Source organism: Panthera onca, chromosome E1, assembly GCF_046562875.1.
Source record: "Panthera onca isolate mPanOnc1 chromosome E1, mPanOnc1 haplotype 2, whole genome shotgun sequence".
Lineage (NCBI taxonomy): Eukaryota > Metazoa > Chordata > Mammalia > Carnivora > Felidae > Panthera > Panthera onca.
Genome location: NC_138352.1, coordinates 32,655,095 through 32,667,432, shown reverse-complemented (window position 1 = coordinate 32,667,432; position 12,338 = coordinate 32,655,095). Strand labels below are relative to the sequence as shown.

General features: G+C 49.7%; 1 protein-coding gene across 1 annotated transcript in view; it reads left to right on the top strand.

The window, feature by feature from the left end:
- The window catches only part of RPH3AL (rabphilin 3A like (without C2 domains)), a 134,408-nt gene extending 129,118 nt beyond the window's left edge, over window positions 1-5,290 (top strand). The window contains 3 exon segments of the mRNA XM_078437573.2: window positions 1,367-1,482; window positions 1,484-1,513; window positions 4,084-5,290. Coding sequence (XP_078293699.1) covers window positions 1,367-1,482; window positions 1,484-1,513; window positions 4,084-4,275 — 338 coding nt within the window. The 3' untranslated portion in view covers window positions 4,276-5,290.
- The last annotated feature ends 7,048 nt before the right edge of the window (window positions 5,291-12,338 follow it).

The following is a 12,338-nucleotide window of genomic DNA, read 5'->3' as shown; positions in this document are numbered from 1 at the left end:
CACATACCTTGACCTTTTGGGCCTGTGTTTCCTTCTTTTTATTTTTTTCTTGAAGTTTATTTATTCTGAGAGAGAGAGCACAGGGGTGGGGGGGGAGGGGAGGGGGGAGGGGGGAGGGAGAGAATCCCAAACAGGCTCCACCCTGTCAGCTCAGAGCCAGATGCAGGGCTCGAACTCACAAATCATGAGATCATGACCTGACCCAAAGTCAAGAGTCGGCCTCTTAACTGACTGAGCCATCCAGGTGCCCCCTCTGTTTCCATCTATTTAGCAGGTGGTCCCCAAAATTTCTTCTGAGTTTAACATCTTGGAGCTCTCCTCTGTGACCTTGTCATGTGAAAGAGCCTTAATGGCGTCTTGAGGCTGGTGCAGAGAAGGCCTCGGGCATATTTTTCTTTCCTTTAAACACATAAAAGGCCTTCTGGGGACCAACGTCATTCAGAGTTACTCCAGAGGTTAGAAGTGGGATATTTGAAAGACATTTCAGGAAGGCTGGTTTTAGGGCATAGGCAAAGAGCTTTATAATAACTGCCCCAAACTGGAATGACATGCCTCCGGTGCTGTCCTGGGGCCAAGGCTGGGTGATCTGCCAGGGCTGATAGGGAAGGAACTCCCAGTGGGGACAGCAGTTCAGGCTAGATCAGAGATGGCAGGTGCCTGGCACACGCACTTCTACTCCCACACCTGTGCCCATGGCAGACATTACTAGTGGATCATGATACTCTTTCCCACAGAGCCTGACATGGCGTCAGAATCCTCCTTGGCACAGTTATCCAAGTGTTCAGTATCAGTAGGTAGAGGCAGCACAGGAGACAACCGGTGCTGGACTGGATGATCTCTTAGGCCCCTCAGGCTAAAGATTCTATCTTTTAAAAGTGTAAAGGAGGGGCGCCTGGGTGACTCAGTCGGTTAAGTCGGTAGAGCATGCAACTCTTGATCTCCAGGTCGTGAGTTCAAGCCCCACATTGGGTGTAGAGATTACTGAAATAGATACATAAACTTAAAAATAATAACCCCATCGGGTTAACGGAGGTATACGCCCTTCCCCCTCCTCATTCTATGAAGTCAGGAAGGACTCCTCCTTGTTGCCAGTTTTCATGTGGGTGGCTTGTTCCTTACTGAGCTGACCCAAGGGCCCATGCAGTGGCCTTTATATATCCTGGACCATTCAGCACTGGCCAGAAGGTGGGGTCACGCCAGAACGTGACAGGCACATGGGGGCGGCAGGTAAGGGGCTCCGGGCAGACAATCCCATAGATACCCATCACAGTTTCAAATGAGAAGCTTTTACGTCAGCTCCTTATCACGCTGACATCATCCCGGTCTCAGTTCAAGGTCCAAAGAGCCCACCCGTGGTCTCTTCCAGGCGGCAGCACGGAGTCCCCCAAGATGAGGCCCGCCTGCCAGCCCAGCCACCTCTCGGAGAGCCAGAGAAACCCGGCCAGTGAGACCGGGACTGGTTCTGCAGACCCGCAGCTGGGCACCCCACCCTGGCCAGACCCCAAGGGCCCCGGTGAGTACCAAGCCGCTCCTTCTAACCCAGCCTCCTCCTCTCCCTCTTCCGCTCCCCGTGGTCCTCCTCCCTGACTCAACCTGCCCAAACTGGAGAGTACTACACGACATTTGCAATTCTGTGTTTATTGAGCACCATGCCAGGCACTGGGGGGAACAGAGGTGAGCCAGACCCCACACCTGCCTGCAATGAACAGAGAGGGACCCAAGATAAGGACAACCACCCCCTCCCTTCTTAGTAATCATAACAATGGTTGTTACCATCCACTGCTTTGTACATGTAATCTTTCAAAGCATTTCCCCATCTCCACAGAGGCCTTAGTAACTCCCATTTCAAGAGCACCTACTGTGTGCCAGGCACCCCAGTCCTCACCAAGCCCAATTGTGTGCCCAGTGTGGGCAGATGGGAGACAGTCCTTGACCTCCAGAAACCTAGCATGTGGCTGAGGAAGCTGAATCAACTCACCCAAATCAGTCCAGACCTAAATCAGAGGGAGAATTCAGGACCCCTGGAGCTGGTGGCATAGAGCCTAGCCTGCCCTTGCACCCCTAAGGTCCCCTTGCATTATTTTTTGTTTTTTTGTTTTTTTGTTTTTGTTTTTTTTTTGCACAAGAGCCAGGGAGGGGCAAAGGGAGAGAGAGAAAATCTTAAGCAGGGTCCATGCTCAGTGTGGACCCCAACACGTGCCTCAATCCCGCAAACCTGAACTGAAATCAAGAGGCAGACGCTCAGTTGACTGAGACATCCAGATGCCCCTAAGATCCCCTTGCATTCTACTGGAGTAGTGGATGGCAGGCTTATTACCCCCATTTGATAGGTGTGGAAACCAAGGGTAAGAACCCAAGCTCCACCCTGCCGTGCCCACTGTCCCTGTCTGACCAACTAGGGATCACCATGCAATGGGGGGGTGGGGGGGCACGTGGTGAGAGTCCTCAGTTCTGCCCCCGCACCCAGGGTTGCCTGGCTGGCTCAGTCAGTGGAACATGTGACTCTGTCTCGGGGTTGTAAGTTCGAGCCCCATGTTGGATATAGAGATTACTTAAAAAATAAAATCTTGGGGTGCCTGGGTGACTCAGTTGGTTAAGTGTCCGGCTTTGGCTCAGGTCCTGATCTTACAGTTTGTGGGTTCGAGCCTCACATCCGGCTCTGTGCTGACAGCTTGGAGCCTGGAGCCTGCTTGGGATTCTGTGTCTCCCTTTCTCCTGCCCCTCCCCTGCTTACGCTCTCTCTCAAAAAGAAATAAACATTAAAAAAAAAATTTTTTTTTAAGTAAAATCTTTTTAAAAAGGAAAGAAAGAAGCCCCAGCCAGACCTGGCACCTCTGGATCAGCAGACCTGTGGGCACGCAGTGCGTGTGTGGGTCCGCGGTCCGCAGTTAGCTCCATGCAGGAGTCTGCATTTAGGGGTGCGGGAGCCCATGTGTGCTGACAGCCACCCTCCAGGAAACCTCGTGGAAGCTCCCACCCACTCCCTGTCTCCCCTCCTCCCCTTTCTCCTGCCTTGATGGTGCCAGGAAGCTACAGGGCAGGGCATGTAAGAGAGGTGGCGGGTGGGCGGGTCTCTGGGAGAGGGAGGCCCTGTGGCCGTGGCTGTGGAGTGGACCCTCTCCCCTCCTTCCCGCCTCCTGAAACCCTCCACAGAGGACAGTTTGGAATCAGCCATATTTTAGTCCTAGCCCTGCCGCTCCCAGACATGTGAACTTGGCCAGACCATAAAATTCAACCATATGAAATTGCATTTTTATAGATGAGAAAGAGCCAGATATCGGCAATCATGTGACTCAACCTAATATTTGATCTCTCTGTGCCCAATTCCATTATTGCTACGGGGGGGGGGGGGGGGCGGGGGGGGACCCCCTGTGCTCCTCATGGGGTTGCAGGGAGGGTGAAATGCAGTGTCCGTGTGGAGTGCCTGCCCTAAGTAGGTCTTTGACACAAACCTAGCAATGGAGGAGGCCATGTGGCCCAGAGCGTAGAGAGCCTCCAGGGCTTATGCTACAACCCAAAGAGGATTGGTCTACAGGGAAGTTTTGGGGTTTTTTGTTTTTTTGAGAGAGCACAATCGGGGGAGGGGCAGAGAGAAGGGGACAGAGGATCTGATGTGGGCTCTGCGCTGACAGCTGTGAGCCCGATGTGGAGCTTAAACTCACGAACTGCGAGATCATGACCTGAGCCGAAGTCGGATGCTCAACCGACTAAACCACCCCAGACGCCCCGACAGAGAAGCTTTATATTGCCATGCCCATTTGCTCTTTCTGGCATCTAAGATCACCTGTGTTGATTACCCTGGGTGTCGATGGACACACTGAAGCACAGGGAGTAGATGATTTGCCAGCAACGATGCAATGAAACGGAGCAAAGCTCTGGCCGGGGCACCAGCCCCCAGTCCTCCCTGGCAGATCCCTGTTTAGTTTCAGAAAGGGAAGCTGCTTCAGGTGTGGGGTCACTCCAGCAAGGAGCCTGTCTTCCCTGCGGTCACCTCCATCTCATTCCCAAAGGTCAAGCTGTCACTGGGGACGGACTCCGCCTCCACTTACCCTAGAGCGGCCTTTTTTTTCCTCTCCCCTAAAGGCAAAAGGCACACCTGGGCGAGTCCCCGCTGCTGACATGACCTCTGAAGTTCCTCTCTGTCTGCCCTGGCAGAGGCGTGATTGGTGCGTGGAGCAGATTTTCCAGTGGAAGAGTTTGAGAGCGAGAGAAAGCTGGAAGGGTCCCCAGACCCCTCCCGGCTCCTTCCTGACCGGTCTCGGAGCCCTCAGCTAGCCAGCCCTGTTGGATATGACCTCTGACTCAACAAACCAGTGTTTGTGGGGCTGGGTCTGCTTCCCCCCTCACTCAGTGCCTTTCTGCACCCTTCTCTCCTGGGAGCCCTCCTCACCCACCCCCACCCCCCAGCCATTCCGCTCACCATGACCTTTATTTATTGTCCTTTGCCTGCACCCTCCCTCGGCCTACCTCCATGTTCATTTTAAGTTTGTTCTTGTCTTGTGTTGGGGTGCAAGGGCCTTCAGGCCCTCCCACGTGCACTGTGGCTTTGGAGGGCACTGGGCTGGGCTTTCTCCATATTTGTATTAATGGAAGCAGAGCCCAACGTTGCCCTTCAGAGCTGAGCTTGGCCCCTAGAGACGAGCAGTGGGTCCAGAGAGTGTGGGATGAGAGGCTTGCCCACCCTCCCTTTGCCTGTGACTCTGGAAGGTGGGAGCAACATCCTCCCTTCATTCGGGGCTGGCCCAGACACTATGGTTAAAACCTGGTTCTTGCTTAGGTTTCCTGGAACCCTCTGTTGGCCTCCCCAAGTCTTGCTCAGCCTCTCTCCAGCTGATGGAGCTGGGAAGGGTTCCGGTGGATACTGTGAATTCACTCATTGAAGACCAGCCTTCAGCGGAGTCCCCAGCTGGGGTGCGAGGCTCCCCTGAGCCTTTAATTCACTTCTCTTCAGTAGGTTCAGTTTGGCATGAAAAATAAGTAATTCAGAGTGTGAGCAACTGCTTCTGGAAAACCCTTCTCTGAAGACAGAAGGAGATTGAGAGAGAGAGAGAGTGCGTGTGTGTGTGTGTGTGTGTGTGTGTGTGTGCGTGTGCGTGTGTGCGTCCACTTCTCTCATCCTTCCTGCCACTCTCCCACTGGCCCCCATACCTGGTTCTGGAAGGGCCTTCTCTCTGGGCTCTCAGGCCCCCACCGTTAGCTTTTTTGCCCTTGCTGCTGGCAGACATAAAAAGACTGTTTCCGTGTGACAAATCATGCTTCAGAATTCAATAAAGATTAGAATTTGCATTGAGCCAGTGTGTTGATCAACAGAGCACAGTCGCTTATGTTTCTGGGATGCATTGATCGAGAAATGGATGGAAAGGAACATAGTATGTTGGTCACTGGAGCACTCCCTAAGCCACAGTAAAAGGAATGAGCTAGATCTATGTGTGTTAGGAGAGCTCACAAACCTCATGTTGAATGGAAAAACAAGGCCATTGATGTTTAAAAAAAAAATTAAGTATACATATAATCAAAATGAGCTGTGTAAACTTTTTTTAATTTTTATTTTTATTTCTGAGAGAGAGACAGAGTGTGAGTGGAGGAAGAATGGAGAGAGAGGGAGACACAGAATCCAAAGCAGGTTCCAGGCTCTGAGCTGTCAGCACAGAGCCTGATGTGGGGCTCCAACCTATGAATCACAAGATCATGACCTGCGCCGAAGTCGGCCGCTCAACTGACTGAGCCACCCAGGCGCCCTGACTTGTACAAATTTATATGCACATATGTAAAATGGACAAGGACTTGTGGTTAAATACAGTGGACCGAACACATTTGTATTTCCTCTGCCCCCAAAACTCCACCAAAATGACCTAAAGGACTAAAAATGGCATAGATTGCAAAGCCAAAAAGGAGAGGAGAGGGATGGCAGCAGGTGAGAGGTCTGCAGACTTTGGAAGATGGAAGAGGGTGACTGTCGAGTGCCAGCTTCCCAGCTCCCCCAGATGTCTACAAGGGAGAAAGCCAACCATGAATAAGCCCCATTTGCTTTGCAGAGTCCCCCAGGTGCTCAGAACTTGGAGGGACCAGGTGTCCCTCAGGTGGAAGTTGGGATGCATATGAGAATAGTATTGGTTGGAAGAAGCTAGACCGCCAGGTTCCTTCTCCCAGCCTATGTGGCCCTTCCCTGACCCTGGCAGAAGACGGGTTTACTGCGGGCCAAGATTGAACTAGAAAGATTTGGGACCAGGGGCCCAAGCCCAGCCAAAGGCTGGAGTGAGACAGCAATGAATGGAGAGATCCACAGTCCCCTTCCCTAACTAACAGCTGGTTTTTTCTCCATCCACCCACCCTGAAGGCAAGATGTGATTGAATTCATCACTGGGAAAGTCACTAAAGAGAAAGGATGGACAGATCCTAATGTTGGCGATCTCCCATCCTCTTCCCAGTCACCACCGGGAGGCCCCTGTCCACAAGCACCACCCACACGTACGGTTTCCTAGTATTTGGCTGTGTCACACTCAGCTGGAACCGCCAAAGGCACCAACAGTTGACCAAAACCAACAACCGAAAATACAGAGACTCCAATACATAGGAGAAAGGGGACAGGGACTAACCCTCTGAAGATATTCACCCATGAAACAGGGAAAGAATGTTATTTTTTAAAAAGGAAGTGTTAAAGCTCTTGAAAATTAAAAATATAGGGGCGCCTGGGTGGCTCAGTCGGTTGAGCGTCCGACTTCAGCTCAGGTCACGATCTCGCGGTCCGTGAGTTCGAGCCCCGCGTCAGGCTCTGGGCTGATGGCTCAGAGCCTGGAGCCTGCTTCCAATTCTGTGTCTCCCTCTCTCTCTATCTCTCTGCCCTTCCCCTGCTCATGCTCTGTTTCTCTGTCTCTCAAAAACAAATGTTAAAAAAAAATTTTTAATATAATAGAATTTAAAAATGTGGGGTGCCTGAGTGGCTCAGTTGGTTAAACGTCTGACTTCCGCTCAGGTCATGATCTCACAGTTCGTGGGTTCCAGCCCCGCATGCAGCTCTGTGCTGACAGCTCAGCTGGAGCCTGCTTTGGATTCTGTGTCTCCCTCTCTCTCTCTGCCCTTCCCCTGCTTGCTGTCTCTCTCTCTCAAAAATAAATGTACATTCAAAAAATTTTGTAAAGAATTTAAAAATGCATTAGAAGGGACAGAAGATGAGAGGAAAATCTCCCAGGAAGTAAAACACAAAAAAAGACATGTAAAAGTATAGGGGAAAAGTCAAGAACATTGGACAACCCAAAGTAAGATCCATGCGGGAGGTCCAACTTCCAACTGATAGGAATTTCAAAGCAAGAAACAAAGGGGAGAGAACTGTTGAAATTCTGTCCACCCCCTGAGGTCTCGCTAAAACAGGTTCTCGTTCACCCAGCCTGGGTCGGGCGCTGAGAGCGTACATAGAGCGATCTCCCGGCTGGAGGACCACGCTCTGAGTAGCGCTGGTGTAGGGCGTTGTTGGTCACCACTGGCTGAACTCATTGGAATTACCTGCGGAGTTTTAGAAGCACATCACACTGGACCGGCCCCCACCCCGGGAGATTTCGTCAGCTTGGGGCACAGCCTCGACGTTATGATTTTGGAAACCTCCCCCACGTGACTCCAAGGTGCTGGCAGAACGGAGAACCCTTTCCATACAGACGCTCTTCCCAGTGGGCTCCAGGAGACGTGTACAGAATGTTTAGAGCTGTACCTTTTTATCAGCCAAAAATTGGAAGCGCCCCAAATAACATCAACAGACAAATAGATACAGAAGCTGGGATACGGTGGAGTCAATGGCATATCGTGCAATAGTGAAAGCCAGCACTCTGAGCACAGATGACTCTCATGAACAACCTGAGCAAAGAAGCAGATGGCAGGAAAATGTGTACGTTATGACACCATCTATATATAGATTGTAAAACATGGAGAAATGACATATATTAACATATATTTTATGCAGCAGAAGAATAAAGAAATGCACAGGAAGGATAAACAACAGATCTCAAGGTACGTCTCAAGAAGAAGGGGCTAGCTAAGGAAGGGTTTCAACATATTGGTAATGTTGTTGTTGTTGTTTAATTTATTTATTTTGAGAGAGACAGTGTGAGCGGGGCAATGGCAGAGAGAGAGGGAGAGAGAGAGAATCCCAAGCAGGCTCCGCACTGACAGCACAGAGCCCGACACAGGGCTCAATCTCACGAACTATGAGATCGTGATCTGAACCAAAATCGAGAGTCAACCGCTTAACCTACTGAGCCACCCAGGCACCCCTATTGATAATATTTTAATGTCCCTGATGAATAGACAGGTTTGCAATATTTATATCATAATATTTCATTAGATATTATATTTTCATTGTTTTTATACATCTTAAATCTTTCAAAATAAAACAATTTAAGGGACTATAGCAAGCCTTCTTATCATGAAGTTTCAGGACATCAGGATTAAAAATCCTAAATAAAAAACATCCTCGGGGCGCCTGGGTGGTGCAGTCGGTTAAGCGTCCGACTTCAGCTCAGGTCACGATCTCACGGTCCGTGAGTTCGAGCCCCGCGTCGGGCTCTGGGCTGACGGCTCAGAGCCTGGAGCCTGTTTCCGATTCTGTGTCTCCCTCTCTCTCTGCCCCTCCCCCGTTCATGCTCTGTCTCTCTCTGTCTCAAAAATAAATAAACGTTAAAAAAAAATTAAAAAAAAAAAATCCTCAAACTTTCCAAAGAGGGAAAAGAAAAAAGTCACATACTAAGGAGCAGGAATTTTAGATGGCATTGAAATTCTCAAAGCAGATTTTGAAAGAACATCTTTCTGAATTCTGATAGGCAATGATTTCTTTAATGTTTATTTCTTTATTTTGAGAGCGAGCGTGCACACATGAGCAGGGGAGGAGCATGAGAGAGAGGGAGAGACAATCCCAAGCAGGCTCCACTCTGCCAAGCGCAGAGCCCGACTCAGGGCTCGATCTCAAGAACTGTGAGAGCATGACCTGACCCGGAATCAGGAGTTGGACACTTGACCAACAGAGCCACCCAAGCCCCCCAGAAATGGTTTCTAATCTAGATGTGTGCCCAGCCAAATCTCAATGATAGTAGAATGAAGATATTTTCAGACATTGTGAGTTTTGAAAAAACTGACCTCCCATACATTCTTTCCCAGGCAGCTGCTAGAAGATGTGCTCCAACCAAATAAGGGAGAAAAGCAGACTGCCGGGGACACAGGAAACTGGAGAGCCAGCACGGGAAAGGGGCAAAGAGAGTCCCTAGGACAATGGCTGTGGCTGTGTGGCTGGGCTAGAGGCCAAGGCCAGCCAGCCCAGATTGGAGCATGAGCACAGAGGAGGTATACAAGGATATACAAAAAGATAAGGAGCTGGAGCACCTGGGTGGCTCAGTCGGTTAAGCGTCCAACTTTGGCTCAGGTCATGATCTCACGGTCCATGAGTTCGAGCCCCGCGTCAGGCTCTGTGCTGACAGCTCAGAGCCTAGAGCCTGCTTCAGTTTCTGTGTCTCCCTCTCTTTCTGCCCCTCCCCCCCCCAAGAACAAATAAACATTGAAAAAGAAAAAGAGAAAGAATGATCTAGTGGAACCAGTTTACCCGCATTTCCTTGGACTTCCATCCCTAGACTGACCCAGGCTGGGAAGCCACAATGAGGACGGGGCTGGCAGAAAAAACACAGCCCCCACAGGCCGAGGAGACAAACCTCAGACAGAATCCTGATGCCACATCAGCTCCTGGACAGATGCGCCTCTTTAGCCCTGGAGGCAAAAGCATCCACGGCCCAGCAGGTGAGAGCCAATGCACAACAAAGTGGGGACCGGATCTTTCCCAAATGAGAAAACACCCACTTCCTGGCCTTGCATCTCAAGGCTCCCAGAAGCCTGTGTCTGTCTCTGCCTGTTTCTCCTTCTCCCGTGGACCATCTCTGTGTTCTGCCTGAGTGCAGGGTGCTGCAAGCCTGGGACAGGGAAGCGGCAGGGCAGACTCAGCCTCCGGAGAGAGGCCCAGCAAGGACCCTCTCGCTTCCCTCACTGACCCCGCCTCCTCACACCGTTTTGTTTGCTGACAACAAGCAGAGCCCCCAGTTCCACTGAGCCCCGGCCAGGGAGAAAGGAAGCATTTTGCTGCATAATAACCATCGTGGATACCATTTCTTGAGTCAATCACCTGCTATCAGCTTTAGGGATCTTCACCCACCTATGAGGCAGATACTTCTATTGTGCCCATTTTACAGAAGAGGAAACTAAGACCCAGAAGGGTCAAAAGAGCCCATATTTGAATGTGGGGCCATTGGATGCAGGGTGGGGGTTTGCTGGTGAATCAGGGTGCCGAGGGTCAAGCGATCCAGACACAGGTAGAAGGGCAGCCAGGCTATGTCAGCAGCACAGATCCAAACTTCTGGATGAATAGGGTAAAGCCAGCCCCTTGTCCCTCTGGGGCTTTCCCCCACTGCTAATGTAATAAATGAGAGCAAATCTCAGTCACTGCCCGGAGATTTTGCCCCCATGTTGGACACTGTCTCGTGCCCACTGTCCAGGGTGGTTGAGAACTCCGGGTGCTTTCATGGATCTTCCCTCACAGGGACACCCAGGGTGGGTTCGGTGAGGTGGCCGTCTTTTCAGGCCACAAGATATAGGCAATGGCAGGGGTGGGTTTGGCTTAGAAGGTTTCCAAGAGCTCCTACTTATCAATCAAGTAGCCTCTCAGGGCCTTTGGAACCAGGGCCTGGCTCTGGGCTGACCTGCAGCTCCTCCAAGGGCTTTGGGAGCTAACCCTGAACTTGGCCCCTGACCTCCGGAAGGGGAGGCTGCCATTCCGCAGCCCCCAGCACATCTCACCACCCCTACAACTGTCTTGTCTTCCCATGCCACCTGCCTTCCCTTCCTTTTTTTCTTTGTTTTTTCTTATCGTGGCAAAATACACAGAAGTTTACCATTTTAGCCATTTTTTAAATTTAATTTATTTTTTTTTAATTTACATCCAAGTTAGTTAGCATATAGTGCAACAGTGATTTCAGGAGTAGAATCCTTAATGCTCCTTACCCATTTAGCCCATCCCCCTTCCCACAACCCCTCCAGTAACCCTCTGTTTGTTCTCCATATTGAAGAGTCTCTTATGTTTTTGTCCCCCTCCCCGTTTTTATATTATTTTTGCTTCCCTTCCCTTATGTTCATCTGTTTTGTCTCTTAAAGTCCTCATATGATTTTTGTCTTTCTCTGACTAATTTCACTTAGCATAATGCCCTCCAGTTCCATCCACGTAGTTGCAAATGGCAAGATTTCATTCTTTTTGATTGCTGAGTAATACTCCATTGTATATATATACCACATCTTTATCCATTCATCCACTGATGGACATTTGGGCTCTTTCCATACTTTAGCTATTGTTGATGGTGCTGCTATAAACATGGGGGTGCATGTGTCCCTTCGAAACAGCACACCTGTATCCCTTGGATAAATGCCTAGTAGTGCAATGGCTGGGTCATAGGGTAATTCTATTTTTAATTTTTTGAGGCACCTCCATACTGTTTTCCAGAGTGGCATTCCCACCACTCTGCATTCCCACCAGCAGTGCAAAAGAGATCCTCTTTCCACATCCTGGCCAACATCTGTTGTTGCCTGAGTTGTTAATGTGAGCCATTCTGATAGGTGTAAGGTGGTATCTCATTGTGGTTTTGATTTGGATTTCCCTGATGATGAGTGATGTTGAGCATCATTTCATGTGTCAGTTGGGCATCTGGATGTCTTCTTTGTAGAAGTGTCTATTCATGTCTTTTGCCCATTTCTTCACTGGGTTATTTATTTTGGGGGTGTTGAGTTTGATACGTTCTTTATAGATTTTGGATACTAACCCTTTATGTGATACGTTGTTTGCAAATATCTTCTCCCATTCCGTCAGTTGCCTTTTAGTTTTGCTGATTGTTTCCTTTGCTGTTCAGGAGCTTTTTATTTTATTAAGGTCCCAATACTTCATTTTTGCTTTTGCTTCCCTTGCCTCTGGAGATGTGTTGAGTAAGAAGTTGCTGCGGCCAAGGTCAAAGCAGTTTTTGCCTGCTTTCTCCTCGAAGATTTTGATGGCTTCCTGTCTTAAATTTAGGTCCTTCATCCATTTTGAACTTATTTTCTGTGTATGGTGTAAGAAAGTGGTCCAGGTTCATTCTCCTGCATGTCACTGTCCAGTTTTCCCAGCACCACTTGCTGAAGAGACTGTCTGTATTCCATTGGATGTTCTTTCCTGCTCTGTCAAAGATTAGTTGGCCATATGTTTGTGGGTCCATTTCTGGGTTCTCTATTCTGTTCCATTGATCTGAGTGTCTGTTTTTGTGCCATTACCATACTGTCTTGATGATTACAGC